Below are 20,893 nucleotides of genomic sequence, written 5' to 3' on the forward strand. Positions count from 1 at the left end.
TGACGTCAACGATAGAAGAGTGATTTTAAATGATTTTCATTTACTACCCACAAGTGGACATGCAGGCGTTAGGCGCATGCTAAATAATATTAAACGATATTATTTTTGGCCAAACATGTGTGAAGATGTTAAAAAGTTCGTAAGAAGATGCGATAGCTGTCAAAAGCAAAAGCACTCCTTACCAACTAAACAACCTATGGAAATAACAACAACAGCTAAAAGCGCTTTTGATAAAATTTATTTAGATATCGTTGGACCATTAGAGAAAGATTATGATAATTTTTCATACATATTAACTGTTCAGTGCGAATTAAGCAAATACGTAGAAGCTTATCCTTTAGAAACTAAGGACAGTGTTAGTGTAGCTAGAGCTTTTGTAGAAAATTTTATTCTTAGGTATGGGGTACCGCGAGAAATTGGAAGTGATCGTGGTACTGAATTTATGAATAGTACTATGAATGAGGTATGCAAGTTGTTGCATATCACACATATTTCATCCACTGCATATCACCACGAATCTTTAGGATCTTTGGAAAATACTCATAAATCTCTTAATTCTTTTTTGAGAATACAAACAGATAACAATTCTAGACATTGGAGTCATTGGTTGCAATATTGGTGTTTTTCGTTCAATACAACCGTACATAGTGAAACAAAGTATACACCTTATGAACTTGTTTTTGGCAAAAAATGTAATTTACCGAGCAATTTATTGAATAATAATTTAATAGAACCTTTGTATAATATAGATAATTACCCTAAAGAATTAAAATATCGTTTGCAAAAATCTCAATTTGATGCTAGACAAAATTTAATTGGAAGCAAACAGCATAGAAAATGTATTTTTGATAAATATGTAAATCCTATAACTTATAATAAAGATGATTTGATCTTAGTTAAGAATGTAACAGGAAATAAATTAACTTGTCCAATTTATTCAGGACCTTATAAAGTTTTAGAAGACATGTCATCAAATGTGAAAATTTTGAAAAATGGTAAAGAAGAAATTTTACATAAAAATCGTACAAAACTTTACTACACTTGATATTATATAAATTTATTCGAAATTTCTGTCATGTGTAAATCCTAATATTGTATTATAATACAAATTATTACTTACTATTTACATATATGTATTGTTGATTTAAGTTAAGAAAAAAAAAATGTAACCTTAGAATTTTTTTTTTTCATTTTATGGGGCGTGTAGTGTGCCTACGATATAATAGTATGTAATCCATTTATTGGAGTAGTAATAAAGTATATTTTCAAGCCTTCGGACGTGTTTAATTTAATAGCCACTGATCTGCACAGTACACTATGTCAATTGACAGAAAATTCAAATTAAATAATTAACCATGCTTTTAGCAACTCATTTGATACTTAACAAGAGATTTGACAGATAATTTGTTAATTTTTGAGTTGATCAGCCTTTGGAAACCGGGCGTTAGGATACTGTCGAGATGTTTCAGGGAAGACTATGACTATCAAAGCATACAGACAAACACTCCAAGGCAACACTGCACGTATTTATATAATTAATAAAAAAACATTAAAAATATATGTATTAGGACGTCATCAATAATTTTGGAACAGCGGGTGCAACGGGCATGACGTCACCAATTAACTTTCTATCGAATCACATTAGTTATGCAGAAGTTACAGTGCACAGAAGTAAATGTGCCTATATGGTTGCCGGGTATAGATTTTACAAACGGTCTTATTATTGACTAAGCTGTGCTCACGACTTCGTCCGTGTGGAATAGTGATTTCACATGTTCAACGTGATTCTTTAAATTAGCATAACTTTTTTATTTATGAACCGATTGACATGAAATAAACATTAAATGTTACGTGAAAGCTCACCACAGTGTATTAGTAAGAACTGCATTTAAATCGGATAAGCCGTTTCTGAGATTAGCGTGCACAAACGCACAGACAAACAGACAAAAATTCTGACAGTCATTTTTTTCGGTCTTATTTGCGTTGATAAAGGTCCCAATAATATTTTTTCTTATATATCTAAAATGTACAGACAGTGACCTGTTACATTTTTATTATATGTATTGATTAAAAAACTTCACTTAATTGCGTGGCTTATATAACATTTTAATACTTTTCTCTTGTATATTAATTCTAAATCTTTTACGGTTTCTATGATTACTTTCTTTGCCGTGTGGCTACGGCAGAATAGAATAAAGCCACCCCCCTCTCTTCCCGTGGGTGTCGTAATAGGCGACAACAAATTTCCACTATGAACATGAAACAGTGGAAGCTGATGGAAGGCGGGATAACACTGGCTGGCTTATAAATATACAGTCTGGAGATGGATAGCAGCGTTTTCAGTGCGACAAATCCAGCTCTGCGGTCACCAACCCAGCGTGGTGACTTTGGGTATTATCACCAATCATTTCAACACAGGCACTTCAGCCCTCAGGCAGTCCCACTATTCCTGGCTATAGCCGACGGGGCCTGGGCGGGGACTGCCGAGAACTGGGATGTTTATCACGAACTTGTGGAGGCCTATGTCCAGCAGTGGACTGCGATAGACTAAAACGATGATGATGATGAAAAATGATCATTTCTTCTTCTATGGGAGTTATCACGATTGTAATTTTTTTAGATTTTAATTGAAGACTTCTCATGTTTTGTTTTTTTTTAATTCAAGTTTTGAATTTAGTTACGTAATTGATAAATAATGAAATAATAATAATAATAAATACACAATACACACACGGTCGTCTGTTCCTAAAGTAAGCTAAGTAACTTAATGCTTGTGTTATAGGTAACAGCCGACTGGTATAGCCAATTTTTTTTTTCGATAAACATACTTGTAAATAATACGTATATAAATAAATATTTATATTACACCCAGACTAGGTGTGGAAATCGAACTCACAACCTCCGGAGCAGAAAGCAACGCAACGAATAATTGTAGTGACTAAGTAATTTGCTAAAATTTGCTTAAATTTTGCTAAATGCACGTTTTTACACGATTTTTATTAGTTTCACCTGTATGTTTGTATGTTTGTAACCAACGCCTTTGGACTTCATTTTGACCCACTACGAACGTTCAGATTTCATTTAAACTCTAGACTTGTCGCGAACCGATAACAATACACTAATTACATATACATTAACTTATTTATTGAAAATGTGTTTTTTAAAGTTATTTTTTAAACTATTATTATTTTTATTTACTGCCTTTACTCATTTAAATGTTTCTTTACAGGGAAATACTGGCAGCTACGCCGTCTCTAACCACACACTCAGTTGCAGTCACGCCAACGCATAGAAGAGACGCGAAAAGGGAATCCATAAAAGATAACAGGTATAAACAAACGACCTGTGCCTCGACACGCGTTAATTTACAAGAAATAGGTTCCTCAGATTGTCCATTGAGATCATAGTCTCATAACTTCGTAAATGGAGATATATTTGATACGTTTTGCGATGAGACTGTTGGCAAACAAGCGTATGGCTCACCTGATGGTAAGCGATTACCGTAGCTTATAGACGTCTGCAACACCAGAAGCATCGCAAGCGCGTTGCTGACCCAATCCCCAATCCCCCCAGGAGCTCTGGTCACCCTACTCACCAACAGGAACACAATACTGCTTGAAAACAGTATTATTTAGCTGTGGTCTTCTGTAAGGTCGAGGTACTACCCCAGTTGGGCTGATTCATATTTTGCGCAGGAAATTCCTGCTGTACCCTACCTCAGTTAAAATCTAATTATGTGGAAGGCTGAATCTGAATTATTCTTGAAGAATTAATATACTAGTATAGTTTTTCATTTTCTAATCTTTTGTTACCTGATAACAGATCCTCAATAAAGAAGGATACTAGAAGAGAAAGTGGGAAGAGGGTGGACCAAAGTACGACGACCAGTCCTCTCCGTGACAGCTGTAAGAGGGATGCGCGCTACAGCGAAACAAACAGACAAGTGGTATGTGATATAATTATTGACTTTCTAAATATTTTTCTTTCTTTCATGATGAATGCGAAAATTTGTGATTGATGTTTCTTACTCTTTCACGCAGAAACTACTGAACTGGTTGAAATGAAACTTAGTACGTAGATAGCTGAAGATCTATGTGGAACAACAACTATTCAGCTTGAACATTCCACTGCTGGGCATAGACCTCTTTCTTCTAGGAGAAGAATTTGAGTTTAATCCACCACGCTGCTCCGCTGCGGGTTGGCGGATATGTTCCCTACTATTAGTAACGATCGCTATCAGGTGTACATGATAACAACCGGGATCGACGGCTTAACGTGCTCTCCGAGGCAAGGGGGTAAGACCCACAAGGTCAGACATTCAAACCGGAAAGAAATATTTGTAAAAATACAAATACCCAATCCGAGCGGGAATCGAGCCCGCAAACCGTCGCTGTTTTATGCGACTATACACACCACTATACCAGGGTGGTTGTAGAATAACAAGGGTACTTTTAATTCGATCCAAAAACAAAAATTACGTGGTTAAAACGCGGCTATTCTATACAAGTAAATAAAATCCGGTTGTCTGTTTGTAATATTAAAATAACCCCTTTTTACTAAATGTATATTGATATAATTTTTAACATATTTGGACAATATAGATTTTTGTCTGAGAGAGAATCATTTATTCCTCAACACAATATATCCATTTAAAAATGTCTAGTACATAGCATCATTCGACGAGGAGGGAGAACAGTTCCGTCGGGTCGGACCCGAGGGTTTGATGAACTTGGAGAAGGTGTACCGGACGCAGGCGGTGATGGACCACATAGCAAGCTTCCACCAGCACCGGTACAGCCTCGCCAGGACCACAGCACCAGTTTTTGGAGACTATTTAAGGTGGTAATGTGCTAATATATTATTTAATTTTTTTTTACTAAGGGCACAGTTGGAAATGTATCCCTTACAGATCACGACTAAATAATGCTGCTCTCGAGTAGAGAGGACTCCTGTAGTTTCAAATATTTATAGGTAAAGTTACAGGTTACCACTAAGTGGACCATACGTTTCTGTCCCACCCTAAACTTCTAGAAACAAATCTTTGGAAAAGGAGAAATTCGGCCGGCCGGAAGCCGTTTTTTTTCTGTTACTGGTATAATTATTGTTTTTGATATCAGCCTGTATAATTAGCCTATATTTTTTAATCTTTCTTTTAAATAATATAGAAATATTTGGAAAATGGAAATATAAGAAATATTTTATATATATTGATAATTCATATTAAAATGGTGTTGCCATCTTGGAGAGGCGTGCGCTTTGCATTAAGTGATATTGTAATTATTTTATTTATTTCGTACAAAAATCCACAGCAACATTTCTAGTTTTTGATTTAACACAAACTAACCAAACGTAAGCCTATTTCGGATTTTGCATAATTTAAGTCAAACTGTTTAAGTAAACAAAGTAAGAACTAATATAGAAGTAACATAAAGCAGAAAACTAGAAAAAAGGTAATTATTAACATTTTAAGCACACGTATATTAAGATTAAAAATATCCGGTCAGTTGTGTGTGTAAGTGGATGTGGGTATAGAAAAGTTATGTATAATATTATGGTGTAGTTTAATTTTAAAATATAATAAATAAATTAATTATTTAAATTAAATTAATTAACTAAACCTTAAATATTAATTTTTTTATTATTTTCTTCTGTTTTATATTCTCAAACTTATATACCTCCTATTTTTTCAGAACAGCCATATCAGCGTGTGAAGAACCGGTTTTCGTGCAGCCATCTCAAAAGACCACGGGTACAGACTTCGAGAACGAAGCCTTGTATGAGTTGGAGGGGGGAGGGTACTGCCCCGTGCAGCCTATTCCCCATGACCACGGTGTGACCATGTTTCCTTTAGCTCCCCAAAATGGCGAGAGAATGGACAGACATGTTTTACAGGTATATTTTATTATACACACACACACACACATCAGCCTATCGCAGTCCACTGCTGTAATAGGCCTCCACAAGTTCGCGCCAAAAATGACGTGAACTCATGTGTTTTGCCCATAGTCACCACGCTGACAGGCGGGTTGGTAACCGTTTTATTATACTAATGATAGCCTAGTGGTCGAAATTCGACCATAATTAATTTAAATTATAAGTTTGAACCTTATTAAGGTTCTGTTGTCAAAGACTATACTTCTGTAATCATAAACAAAAGAGTATATATACGTGTGTGTGTGTGTGTGTGTGTGTCAAATACATGATAGTGTGTATAATGTTTTTTTTTATTAATTTAATGTATTTTTATGAATAATTTAAAAAATATATTAGCATTGTGCACTCCTTTTATTTTTTTCTCCTATTATTTTTTTTTTCTTCTAATTTTAACTAACATTAGGGGAAGCATATATTCAAGGCTGATGGATGGGTAATGGATGGATAATTTTGCGTGAGTCAATATTTACTGTACCAAGTAACTTAAGCAACAGTTTGCCAGAAATCTTAAAATAAAACTGTAAACTTGCATTTTTTTCAGAAAATACCTATCTCAGGAAAGTCAATATCTATTATAGTTATCTCTACTTATACTTATGTGGACGAAATCAGTAAGAAGTAATCTTGTATATGAATAAAAATGAATTGCTAAATTTGTTGCTCAGCTCAAAATTGTTGAATCGATTCCGAATGTGAAAAGTACAAAGTCAATCGTCGGGGCTAGGGTTGACGACGCGTTTGTGATGCTGCTTGTGTAGCAGGCGCCAGTATATGGTAACCTACCATATTGAGGGGGGGAGGGGGGCTATAAGGGGTGGTTATAAAAAATTATACTTTATAAAAAAATTATAATTTCTTAGATACTGCACCACGGTACAGCGTGTGTGGTGGGTGAGGCGGAGTGGGGCGGTGCATTCGCGCAGCTGAGGCTGGAGCGATCTTGTGCACTACTAACTTGGTGTCGAACTGCGCATCGGCCCCACGCGCCACACGGTAAATTTCTACTTCAAAAGTTTGTTTGTTTGCTTTTTTTTCAGACAATCTTTTTTTTTTGTTTTTTTTTTTTTTTTTTTAATTACAGTATGTTAATTTTTTTTTTATAATTTTGATGTTTCTTGATTATGATGTTTGTATTATAGTTCATTTATGCTATATGATTAAGTATGATGATGATTTTTATTGTTATTATCTATTATGTGTGTGAATAAATGTTGACTTGTAAAGTAATATTGTGATTATTAATTAATGTCCTTGGAATTCCTTATTAATTTTTCAATATTTTGTGATGGATTTTAATGTTAAATTTAATTGTGTTATATTTTTATAGTAGATAGATAGATAGAATATACTTTATTGCACACCACTCGGAAAAAAAAACATTACATAAAACAGTTATTTACACATAGAGATAGTAATGTACAAAGGCGGTCTTATCGCTTAGTAGCGATCTCTTCCAGACAACCTTTAGATATAGGATAATATGCATTGAAAAGGTAGCAGCGCAATTATCTGTATAATTTGTAAATTCAACATTATGCATGCAAACATGATGCATTTTCGTTCCCTACTCAAAAAATATAGAAAAAAAATACTTCATACATAGACATATATATATAAAATATCTACATACATACAAAGCATACGTACTTACATGCAAACACATATACATACATACATACATACATACATACATACATAACATGTCGTCACAATTTAACAAAGTTAATAGAAATAGACGATAAAATAAGTAAAAGTGATGCAAATTGGAAAAAGCTAAACTGATTAATTAATCATAGTGAGATAGTAGGCTTTAACTAACTTTTTAAAGGAGATAAGTGATTGTGCTTTTTTGATGTTGAGTGGCAACGCATTCCATAATTGGACTGCCTGTACAGAAAAAGACAATTTGTAGAATTTGGTGTTGTGCACAGGAACCCTTAGTGTCAGGTTCTCTGCTGAACAAAGAGTTTTATTGTGAGTTCCAAGAAATTCAAATTTATCTTTGAGGTAGATTGGTGCATTTTTGTGGAATAACACACAGTACAATAGCGAGAGAACATGCAGATTCCGGCGAAGACGAATAGCTAACCATTTGAGCCTTGAACGAAATTCGGAGACGTGATCATATTAGCGCAAACCAAATACGTATGGCGATGTTTTGAAGTCGCTCAAGTTTATTCATTTGTTCTTCGGTTAAATTGAGATAGCTTGCGTCGGCATAGTCGAGAATGGATAGGATTAGAGATTGGGCTAGCATAATTTTGGTAGGAATTGGCAGAAAATAACGCAACCTCTGAAGAGATTTTAGTGATGCTATAGTTTTTCGGCTTAATTCTTTAATGTGATAGGTCCACGATAACGTGGAGTCTATGTATAAACCGAGGTTTTTTACATTCTTGCTATATTGTATGACGGTTCCGTTGAATTTTAGCTTCGGTAATTCCACCCAATCGATTCTAGAAATCAGATTCTGGCTGCCAACTACAATAGCCTGAGACTTAGCAGGATTTACTGTGAGGCCGTACATCTTGCTCCAGTCACAAATAATTTCCAAGTCCTTATTGATAACAGAGACAGCTGTAGGTAGCCCCTCAAGAGAAGACTGAAGATAAATTTGTACATCGTCTGCATACATGTGTGAGAGAGAAGTTATGTTGGAAGTTATTGAATTAATATACAATGAAAAAAGTAAAGGAGACAATACACCACCCTGGGGTACACCGGCCATTACATCACACCACGAAGAGAAAGTCTCTTCAATACGAATGCGTTGCCGGCGCCCTTTAAGATAACTTCGAAACCAATCAACCACTGCTGGAGATATGTTAAGAGAACGCAGCAGACCTAACAGTAAGTCAAAGTCAACGGTATTAAACGCATTACTGAAGTCAAGTAAAGTGAGTACCGTTAGGCGCTTATTATCCATACCCCATCGTATGTCATCGGTTACCTTCACCAGAGCTGACATTGTACTATGACCGGAACGGAAACCGGATTGTAGAGGGTTAAGGATATTGAATTTATTTAGGAAGAGACTAAGCTGGTTATGCACTATTTTTTCTAAAACTTTAGAAAGGAACGGTAAAATGGAGATAGGACGAAAGTCAGTATACATGGAAGCATTAGGTTTTTTAGGCAGTGGGATAATTTGAGCTTGCTTCCATGCGTCAGGAAATTCACAGTTAAAAATGGAATGGAATGGTTTAGTTTAAAATAGGAGTGACAATATCGATTATAGGAACAATCATAGCACGGCTAATGTTATCAGCACCGACGGCATTAGAAGCAATAGACAAAATGCTCTTCTTAACATCACAATCAGTGATAGATTAGTTAGGTTAGTAGATTTTTTTTCTGTGATTTAATTTAATATGAATTTGTTATATATAACTTTATTTGTATATTATGCGTCTGTTTTCTTTTTGCGAGTTGTGTGTAACACTTATAATTAAGGCAACACTTATACTTAATATTGTAAAAATTTATTCTTTTTCTGTTCTTGTTAGTGTACGTCTTGTTGGTGTTAATCTTAAATAAATAAAATAAAAATAATAAAATAAAATAAAATGAAAGCCTTCAGTAACTAAAATCCTTTTAACAATAAATTAAATTAAAGTAATTCCCTTCCCATTATTTAAGGGTAATGTATATACTAAGCGACTAACGTTACTTTATATTTTCTCCCTTCTTTCTTCTTTATCTGAATTTTACTAATACTCGATTTTGCATATCTACAAACGTCTGCTCTTGTACGTCCTAAGGTCGGCTGGTAGAGAATGCTTTTAGCATTAAGCCCGCCTTTTGTACAATTAATGTATTGTGCAATAAAGAATTAATAAATAAATAAATAAAGGTGATATTTTTTAATATATAACATCATAACATCATATAACAGTCAGTCCAAAATTGAAAATATTATCCGACTCCCCGCTAAAAACCAATATAAGTGGTAAAAACTCTCCCCATCAAAACATCCCTCTAAAAAACGCCATCAAAATATATCATTGTAAAACATCAACAATATTTTCAGGTGAAACCCCATCAGAAAATATACAGCAACCCGAAATCAGCCTATCTTACAACCCCGAAGAAGTGATACCCTTGAAGTATTCTGGAAACTTGGTTCATGAGAATGAAGCTGGAGTCGTGGGAGAAGAAGGGTAAGAATTTGAAAGTAGAATAACACATAGAGATCAACGAATATATTCCCTACTATAAGTAACGATAGCTATCGTGTATTTATGATAACAACCGGGACCGACGGCTTAACGTGCTCTCCGAGGCACGATGGGGTCCACAAGGACAGACAACCAGACCGTAAACAAATATATGTACAAGCACAAATATCCACTCCAAGCGGGATGAAACGTGACTGGTGTTCAAGTGCCGCCGTCACGTCACACGCACCATCACATAGTGGTACTAATAATAACTATCGTTTCAGCTTCATCGACCTCCAATGCGTCAAAGACATGCGTCTCGGTGGCAAATTACTTGAACCACGAGATATAGGAGAACTCTGCGCCTGTGCGAAGAAACATGGCCTCGAAACGTGCAGTCAGCGACCACACATCATATCACTGGTGTACGGAAAAACCTTAAGTGACAACAGGACCGTGCATTTTGTACTACCTCCATACTCGTTTCGGTATGCGTTTTGGTGTTTCCTAGTTTTGATATTATAATTTCTACTCACAATTTCAGCTGCATAATTTTTGATCCCAAGAGAATGACATTAACCCAAAAAATACTTTATAGGTTTTTATAATTTATTATAAAATCAAATATTAGTTTTTAGGTTTCATTTATTTAAGTAGGATTCAAACGCTTTGATATTTTATTTTATAATATATATCATATAACTTTCTAAAATATTACTATTCTTTATATGAGGTTTTATTAACTTTTTTTTTTACACAAAGCTTGTTTTGCGAATACATAATAATTGTGTTTGCTCGCAAACGAAATAAAACCGACTTCAATTACATCGAGAAATTATACAACGTTGGTAGACGACAAAATAGTCAAGTGAATATAAAGTATATTATATCGATGACTCGCGACCCGCTCCGGCTTCGCACGGGTATAAAATATAATTATAGCCTATGTCATTCACTGAAAAAATGATTAAAATCGATCCAGTAGTTTTGATTTATTAATTACTGCCCGTGGCCCGCACGCGTTAACTTAGAGTAAAAGCCGGCCGGAACCGCCGCAAACGCTACGTACCGCGATTTTTAAATCTGTAATATCTTCGAAAATATTCATTTAAATCATATGCTGTAAAGGGCCATATAAATAGATCTATATTAAATAAGAAATACATTTAAGGTATTTAATTGGATAAGGATTAATGCTGTATTGGTTAAAATCGCTTCGAAAATTAGCCATTATTTGTCGTAAAAAGTAAATACAAAAAAATGTTATTGTGGGATATTTCTGTAGGAGTTTTCTGTAGACCTTTTTAGTGTGTACAATACTTAGTACATTATTTTGATAAATCTCGTAGGGTTCAGCCTGCGTTTGCAATTTAAGCGAAAAAAAAAATAATTATTTACGACATAACATTAGAAAACTCAAAAATAACAGTATTTCTCCACTATTTAATGGATGTTATTATACATATAAACATTCCTCTTGAATCAATCTATCTATTAAAAAGAACCGCATCAAAATCTGTTGCGTAGTTTTAAAGATTTAAGCGTACATACATGTGCAGGGACAGAGAAAGCGACTTTGTTTTATACTATGTAGTGATTACTCAAAAAGAAATGATCAAATCTCAATCAGATTTAAAAGAAGCTTACGATTAAAAAAAGAGTTATTGAAATCGGTTTACCCAGTAAAAAGTTATGAGGTATAATACAACGACGCTTGACCAACAAATAGTCAAGTAAATACGCATCATTAGAGATAGCTCAAAAATCACTTGTCATAACTCATCATTTCATAATTTCAGGCTATTGCAGTTCACTGCTGGACAAATGCCTCCACAAGTTTGAGCCAATAATGGCGTGAACTCGTGTGTGTTGCCCATAGTCACCACGCTGGGCAGACGGGTTGGTGACTGCAGGGCTGGCTTTGTCGCACCGAAGACGCTGCTGCCCGTCTTCAGCCTGTGTATTTCAAAGCCAGCAGTAGGATGGTTATCTCGCCATCAGTCGGCTTTTTAAGTTCTAAGGCAGTGGCCTCTTCAAGGGGTCGTAACTCAATTTAATTTAAATGGAACCACATAAATCGCACCGCTTTTCCATTAACAAAAAAATCATCGAAATCGATCCACATAAATAAATACATTACTGCTTCAGCCTGTAATATCCCACTGCTGGGCATAGGCCTCATTCCCCATGTAAGGAGAAGGATCAGAGCTTAATCAATTTTTTTAAATAAATAAATACATAAAAAATCACATTCGAATTGAGAACCTCTTCTTTTATATATAACTATGTCGGCAAACATGCGTACGGCTCACCTGATGTCAAGCGATTACCGTGGCTTATAGACGTCTGGGTAAAGCTTTAGATTAGGTAAAACCGAATTTCGGGACCGTGGGGGCATGGGGGGGGAGAGGGTGGGGAACGCTTCCCCTGGTACCACTGTCACACCTCGGAACCCCATGGTTATGGAGATATCCATGGTTAAAGTTTTGAGGTTAGAAGAAGAATTTCGAAAGTTAGAGGAACGCTTGGCTCCGGCGCTGCGGGAAGTGCAGCCCTTCCGCCCTTGCGTGCGAAAGCACGCTCACTCATGCTCCGTTCCGCACTCCTCTACGTATTCGTTCGCGCGCTTTCGCACGGCGGGCGAGGGCTGCCCTCCCTCCGCGCCTCCACGGCACAAAAAAAACACTCTAGGGGTAGGACAGACTCAAAACTTTAACCATGGATATCTCCATAACCATGGGGTTTTGAGGTGTGACAGTGTTACCTTGTATAGATTCCCCTACACCCTCCACCCTCCACACCCAAAAACCCCATAATTCGATTTTTCTAATTCGGTTTTACCTAATCTAGATCTTAGCCGACGTCTGCAACACCAGAAACATCGCACACGCGTTGCCGACCCTATCCCCATTCCCCCTCGCGAGACTGTTAAAAACCATTGCAATCGTTAGCAGTTATGCACGTAGGTACAAGTCAGAAATTCATTTTTAATCATATAAATTTTATAACTGAATTGGTCTTCCAGGGTGTGGGCGGTTGGTCTCCATTCCGTAATAAAGGCCTTGATAAGTCAGACCAAGCTTGCGGATAGAAGTCTTGCGTGGCTCAAAAATAAATACACAGCTCTGTACTACGAAGATGGATGCTGCTGTGAACCGCTTGTCTCTGATGCTATACGGGTGGGTAGATGCAGTATTTAGGTTTTGAGAAGTAGAAGACTGAAACTTCTAGAAGTCTGGACATCTGGCTTGGAAAAGAATGGAAATATCACCATTAACAAATCTGTATTTATTAGACCACATTTGTATATGCTTTTTTTAATTTGTAATTTTGATATATAAAAACCGATTTAGCGTACTGACACAAGCCTTACTCGCAATGGTCGCGGGTACGATTTCGCTTCGAGTACAATCAACTTATTTGCATGGAAATTAGCTAAAAAAGTAATTGGCTTTTGTTAGTTTTTGGATAAAGCTGGTGAATGCGTAACGACAGCGTTACGAAAAGTGTGATTGGGCGAGACTGACGCAAGTTGAGAGAGAGATATAATTTGTATGATTTTATTTTTGTATTACCTACACATTGGGAAATTCTAAACATTTTTTAATATCATATCAAAAATTGACCGCTCCAGCGGGGATCGAACCCGCGTCTCCGACTGGCCGTGTCGGCGCTCTAGCCAATTAAGCTATGGAACGATGTACTCGCGTGTGAAATTTTTGATATGATGATTTTATATTCGGTCTAAGCGATCGTGGCGCCGTCTATAGTGAGTTCTTTACAGAAACCCGAAACTGTACAGAAATCGTTCCATAGTTTACACTGTTTTTTTTTCTTTGAACAAGATAACTACACATTATATTAACCCAATATTCTTAATTTATATTTCATGAAAATTGTGTTTCATCGTTGTTTACATCTAGGTCTTTGGAGGCAGAGAATCAGTCTACGGCAGCTCCTCACACTCCACACCAGTCAAATACACAGATTCACACACCGATCCTATCAAGAGTACGGCCATCAAGTTCAAAAAGAACAAATCTACTTCTGAGTTGAAGAGTTCTCCAAAGAGTTACAGTTCTCATACTTCTGGCACACGTAGTGAGGATGAAGTCCAGGGCTCTCCGAGACACAGGTAAGAGTGTGATATTAGGGAGAGCGTGTTTCTGTTACTCAGGTCAAAAATTTCTCAATGAACTTTAAAAACACTTTTGATTGGTTATTTTGGAACGAAGCTCCTTAATGGGGCGTTGCGGAGGGGTTAGCTAGCCGGTAAAAAACTTTTTGCCAAATTTGTGTCTATGGTATGATGGCTATATAGTGTCTAATGTAAAGTCTACGTGATGACTGTTATTATTATTGCAGTTTGCTATTATTGTTATATCATTCGATAATTTTAATAAATCATTGTAAATAAAATAAAGATGTTAAGATAATTTTGTAAAGTAGTTTTTTTATCGAAAAAAATCATAATAAAAAATGTACACCCGAATGATCAGTTTCTTTATACCTCGAATAGAACTTGAAATTAATATTTTATAATAAGGAACTTCGTTCCTGTCTGGTGTCCCGTGACATCACACGGTTTTTTCTAAACATATCGCGTAACTAATTAATTGATTATTCTAAATCTACCACCGATTCGGAATGTAGATTTTGCTTAGAAAATACAACTTGAAACTCAGCAGTAACACTCTTAAGAAGTTAATACGACGTACAATCAATTATCCAATTATATTCTGCATGAAAGACAGCGTCATACATCTTATTTTAACTAAAAAATAATAATTTACGCCTGCATATACATTGGCCCAAATAGAGATGCTCAGTTTAAGATAGATAAAACACGCAGAAGAAGTCGAAGATACAATTTTATCATCACTGTTCATCCATACCTCATGCGTAGATATAATGCTCGAATATTACCAAAATTCTCTCTGCGTTTTTCAGACAAAAGGTCAAAGTAACCTGCAAAAATCGTTTACTTCTTTGACTAATCAAAGACATATTTATATTATTTAGGAATTTATCATTTTTTTAAAGAAAAATGTAGTGGGATTACATTTAGATCTTGAAAGAAGAGAAAACGTCCATCGTCTCTCATATGTATATTTTTTTCATAAAACGAATCCGGCAAACAAATGTACGGCTCACGCGAAGCATTGCAACTGCGTTGCCGACCCTACCCCTAATTCCCCCAGGAGCCCTGGTCACCTCACTCACCAACACAACACTGCTTGAAAACAGTATACAGTATTTAGCTGTGATCTTCTGTAAGGTCGAGGTACTACCCCAGTTGGATTGTTCCATATTCTGAACAGAAAATTTCCTCAGTTCAAAAGTTCACAATTATAATATTTACATGGTTTACAGTTCATATTCGGCTGCTTCAAGTCAACCATCAACTTGTGCCCAAAGGCACAGTAGTCTCACCGCGACTAGTTTCTTCAGCGGGTCTCCGAACCGCAGTAGGTAAGCTTCGATTTTAAATATATTAGTAAACTAGAACTAATGGTAATAATTAGATTTGTTCGAATTAAGTGATTTCAAAATTAAAATAACTTGATTTAAATAGGTTTCACAAGCACTTTCGAATCATCATTTTCCAAATTAAAATTTAAAAAGGATTTTATTATTTTCAAAAGTGAAGCTACCACCGATTCGGAATGTAGATTCTGCAGAGAAGAATCAATCATATCAATCAATCATAAACTGTGTTTTAGTACAAAATGAGTAATATCTTGCACGAAATACAGCGTCATCAAGTCCACATATCTTTTGTTGTGATGTAAAATTGATTACACCAACTAATACAATACACATTATTAAGAATAAACTCGTGTCGTAAGAGGCAATTAAGGGATAACACAGTTCCACTACCACCTTGGAACTTAAAAAGCTGACCGATGGCGTGATAACCATCCAACTGCTGGCTTTGAAATACACAGGCCAAAGACGGGCAGCAGCGTCTTCGGTGAGACAAAGCCAGCCCTGCGGTCACCAACCCGCCTGCCCAGCGTGGTGACTATGGGCAAAACACATGAGTTCTTGTGAACTTGTGAGTGAACTTCGTATCGCCTAACAGTCGATTCTTTTATTTTATTATTTTTTTTTTTTTAGAATTTTTCTGTCCGTCAGAACCATCCTCGTACTTCAAGGAATATTTTAAAAAAAGAATTAGCGAATCGGTCCAACCGTTCTCGAGTTTTGCGCTTAGCAACACATTCAGCGACTCATTTTTATATTATAGATTTACCTTTGTCAACGCAAATAGCACCCAAAACAATGATTGTTAGAATTTTTGTCTGTTTGCCTTTGCGTTTGTGCACGCTAATCTCAGAAATGGCTTTTCTGATTTAGATGTGGTTTTCGCTTATATATTTTTGTAAGCTTCATTTAATATTTAGTGTTTGTTTCATGTCAATCGATTCATAAATAAGAAAGTTGTGCCAATTTAAAGAATCACGTTGAACATGTAAAGTCATACGGCGTGGCATACCACGCGGACGAAGTCGCGAGCACAGCTAATAATAAATATAATACACAAACCGACAATTTTAGTGAATAAGGACCATATTAATAATTTTAAGTACACGCCATACAGCGTAGCGTTAGGGTCGCCGATTAATGTTAGGAAGGGCTTAGGACCGGATTATTCAGATTTATTGAAGCTTAACCAACAAAATGCGAATAGGGTTAGGATTACCTAAAACGTTGTTAAAATACTTTTTCTCTTATTAGCATTTGTTTAATGTTATTCTTTATATTGTTTTCTAATTTTTACGCGAATTTCACTCAATATAATGAAACAACTTTTTCGGATTTCATAGCGGTATATTGAGTTTTTGGATGTTCGACGTTTCGGATACTTTACAGCAATCATGGTTACGGGAGGGTTGGTATCTAAAAAACTTAATAAACCGCGATAAAATCCGAAAAACTTGTTTCATTATTCTTTATGATGAAATAAGTGTGACACAGGATGTGTTTTATGAATATCGTGCTAATTTTTTTATCAAATTAAGTATTATGACTAATTATAATTCATATAAAAATTTACAACAAAAATTCCGTATAAAAGAGACAAGTGACATACAATTTTATTATATGTATGCAAGTAAAAAATAATAAACATATTACACTCAGCTGCCTCCACTGGGATTTATTCGTGTATCGGAGATCGAAAACACACACGCACAAACATAGTACAAACATATGTATGACCAATACAAATGTTTGCCACAAACGTAAATAGTATAATGTCCACCAACGCAGCCTGTGCTTTGACCGCTATACGAACGTTGTGAAATTGACAAGAAATGGTGATTTATAGTAATTTCATTTTCTAGTTTAAGAAGATTGGAGACCAGTGAGAGATTCTGGGAAAACCTCAAGCATCTAAGAACTGGGTCAGTTGGATACGACACTCAGTTGGATTTCATGGATTTCGTCGCTTTGTTTCGGAGTTTTAGGTGAGTAGATTTTATTTCTTAAATTCTGAATATTGCGTTTTTCTACAAAAGACTAAAGTATGTTGATTATATATATTATATTGATATATTCTGACTCGGAATTTAGTTTTAAAATACTATGAAAATATACCCAAATTCAGACCAAAAGAATTAAAAAATCTCCTTTAGTTATTTCAAAATTATTTAAAAAATAAAAACTGATATTCAAAATAATTCACATGTGTAATTTTTAGAAAATATAATAAATAATAATAAATAAATATCTATACAACACACACACGGTCGTTTGTTCCTACAGCAAGCAACTTAATGCTTGTGTTATAGGTAACAGCCGACTGGTATAGCTACATATTTTTTCCGTAAACATACCTATAAATAATACATATATAAATAAATATTTATATTACACCCAGACTCGGGGTGGGAATCGAACCCACAACCCTCGGAGCAATAAGCAGAGTCGAACTGCGCCAACAAGCTAGTCAATATACCTTATATATTTATCTATATAAATAAAAATTCGTAAACAATTCATAACTCGAGAATGGCTCGACCAATAATTCAAGTAATTTATTTTTCTGTGTGTTCCTTAAAGGCCACGGAAGATTTTAACTTTTGACAGTCTGTCCGGGCAGCTAGTTTAAAATAAATTTTGTTTTACCGACAAATAACCAACTCCTCTGTGTTAAATAAAATTGACCCAAAACAATAAGCATCATCAAAAATGTAGAATCTGGTTAAAAATTATATTCGTTCATAGTATGTTTTACTAAGTTGTAAATATTACTTTTACCTAATAATTGTTAACTATTGGTCACTCAGTGGTCGAAATTCGGCCATAATTAATTTAAATTATAAGTTTGAATATTAAACAAAAGAGAATATATGCGTGTGTGTGTCAAATACATAGTAGTGTGTGTAATGTTCTTTTTTTATTGATTTAATGTATTATTGTGCATAATTTAAAAAAATATTAGAATTCTGCACTCCTTCTCTATATAAACTATAAGTGTGCGAAATTTCATACTCCCCCGTCCGCGCAATTATCGTAAAAAGGGGTACAAAGTTTTTGCTTCACGTATTAATATATAGATAAATAGCTGACTCGGCAAACGTTGTCTTGCCGCTAAACGTTATTTAAAAATAGAGGTTGGTGGTAGAAGGGTGAAAATTTAGGGTCGTATGTATTTTTTAACGCCAAATCATAATAAAATAACAAAAAAAAATATTTACGAAAAAATTAAAAAAAATTAGGGATAGACTACCCTTAACATTTAGGGGGAAGAAAAATAGATGTTGTTCGATTCTCAGACTTACCCAATATGCACACAAAATTTCATGAGAATCGGTCAAGCCGTTTCGGAGGAGTTTAACTACAAACACCGCGACACGAGAATTTTATATACTCGTATATTAGATATTTTTTGTTTCTCCAGCCTCGTAATGAGATCGGAACTGAGGGATGTTTTCGAGCAACTAGCGGTGCCGAGAATGCGGAATCCGCTGTTCGGCGCTGAGAAAAGTAGAAGTTCTCCTGAATTATTTAGAAGCAAAAGTGTTTTTCGTACTGGTAAGTCATTTTTTCGTCCCCATGGAAGGAATCTCATAAACTTAAGCCTATACACAAATGCGGACCTCATAGCTTTTTTTATGCAAATGATATGTCCACAGGCTTATGCCCTTGCTTTTGTTATTCCATTTTTTTTTAAACATGCGTCGGTATTTCACTGCAACTTTAGAAAACTTATGAACTAGCCTTGTAGTCTCTAAATATCGACGCGAGTCCACTGACCAAGACTATTCTATACTAAGAGTACTAACGAGCAAAAAAAATTTTTTTTTTGACTTTCTGACCTCACAGCTTCTCATAACTCGGTGTGAGATTTGATCCGCATTTGTCCACGTTTTTTATAAGGTTTATAAGATTTCTTCGTTTGGGGGGGGGGGAAGTTTTTATTAAACCCTTAACTAAGAATCCTGAGGGCCTATTTCACCGGTTTCCGTCCCTGGTGGAAATGATTGTTTAAAAAAAAATTGTAAAAGTTCTTCATAATTCTGCATATAACTTTTAAAATAATAAATCTATGTAACTCTGAAAAAGTCAATTATTCTCTGAAATTTCGGACTTTCTTTCGGAGTCCGAAAAACACATAAACATATTATGACGATATCCAAAAGAAGCTTATGGCATATTTTTCTTTTTCATCGCATTCAGCCCGTAACTTTCCACTAGGTCTCTTTCTCCATGTAGGAGAAGGATTGGTGCTTAATCCACCACGCTGCTCCACTGCGGATTGGCGGATAATTCTTTTTCATCATCAAATCCAATTTAATTGTGGTATATTTATCCACTAACCACTCTTTTAACCACTTATTGAGTTTGCCCAGGCCCTAACGGCCTGTTTATCGGCACGGGTTTTTATGAATAAATAAATAAATCATGTCAAAGTTTTACCCCCGCTGTTTAAGTCTTATTTGCAGGGTAAAATTTCTCTATAGCCGAAAAAATAGTCCCAAAGAATAATTGGGATAGACCGGTCCTCTGGCTGTCTACTTCTAATATAATCAAATTAAGATTCCGTGATAGTGAAACTAAATTTAACAGAAGTTTCTCCTAATTGGGAATAATTGCACTTATTAAGGTTATTAATAAAAATATATATATTCTACTGAAAAATATATATTTCTTCTATCGCAAGAACACTCAGTTACAACCAAACTTCATAGATACATAAAAGATAGTGTTGCCAACACCTGACAAGTATTTAAAAGATAAATTTTTTTCTTTAATTATCTATTGTTGCAACAGCACTGATACCCAATATAGAAGTGGCATAATTTGGTTTTTATTTTCCTCTACATATTTTTTATTATTGACGCAGGATTACTTACGAGAAACGGATCACTTGACTTGGAACCGCCAAGCGATAAGGCGGGCAGGAAAAAGGCCTTCGATATCCTGGCAGCTGCTGCTTTACCAGGTATATACCAGGCAGAGGAGTAATTAAATATTTATTCATAATTAATCATATATAATGAATCATATTAAAAGCAATTCTTTTTTGACTGGTGACGTACCTACATAGACTCTGTAATATGATCATACATATAATAAAAATGTAGAAGGTCACTGTCTGTACATGGAAGATATGAGAAAAAATATTATTGGTACCTTTATTAATGCAAATTGAACCCAAAAAATGATTGCCAGAATTTTTGTCTGTTTGTCTGTGTGTTTGTGCACGCTGATCTCAAAAACGGCTTAACCAATTTAAATGCAGTTTTCACGAATATATTGTAGTGAGCTTCACTTAACATTTAGTATTT

The 20,893-nt window shown here is 35.2% G+C and overlaps 1 protein-coding gene across 1 annotated transcript in view; it reads left to right on the plus strand.

Annotated features, from left to right (window-relative positions):
• Positions 1-20,893, plus strand: part of LOC123666933 (1-phosphatidylinositol 4,5-bisphosphate phosphodiesterase epsilon-1-like) — a 165,805-nt gene that overhangs the window by 102,670 nt on the left and 42,242 nt on the right. Inside the window, exons 6-18 of the mRNA XM_045600946.1 lie at positions 3,230-3,328; positions 3,823-3,946; positions 4,664-4,839; positions 5,691-5,892; positions 6,795-6,927; positions 9,965-10,094; positions 10,379-10,582; positions 13,120-13,273; positions 14,018-14,229; positions 15,468-15,566; positions 17,444-17,566; positions 19,003-19,136; positions 20,449-20,547. Of these exons, the coding sequence (XP_045456902.1) occupies positions 3,230-3,328; positions 3,823-3,946; positions 4,664-4,839; positions 5,691-5,892; positions 6,795-6,927; positions 9,965-10,094; positions 10,379-10,582; positions 13,120-13,273; positions 14,018-14,229; positions 15,468-15,566; positions 17,444-17,566; positions 19,003-19,136; positions 20,449-20,547 (1,889 nt within the window). The remainder of the gene's footprint in view (positions 1-3,229; positions 3,329-3,822; positions 3,947-4,663; positions 4,840-5,690; positions 5,893-6,794; positions 6,928-9,964; positions 10,095-10,378; positions 10,583-13,119; positions 13,274-14,017; positions 14,230-15,467; positions 15,567-17,443; positions 17,567-19,002; positions 19,137-20,448; positions 20,548-20,893) is intronic.

Source organism: Melitaea cinxia, chromosome 27 (genome assembly GCF_905220565.1).
Source record: "Melitaea cinxia chromosome 27, ilMelCinx1.1, whole genome shotgun sequence".
In the NCBI taxonomy this organism is placed as follows: domain Eukaryota; kingdom Metazoa; phylum Arthropoda; class Insecta; order Lepidoptera; family Nymphalidae; genus Melitaea; species Melitaea cinxia.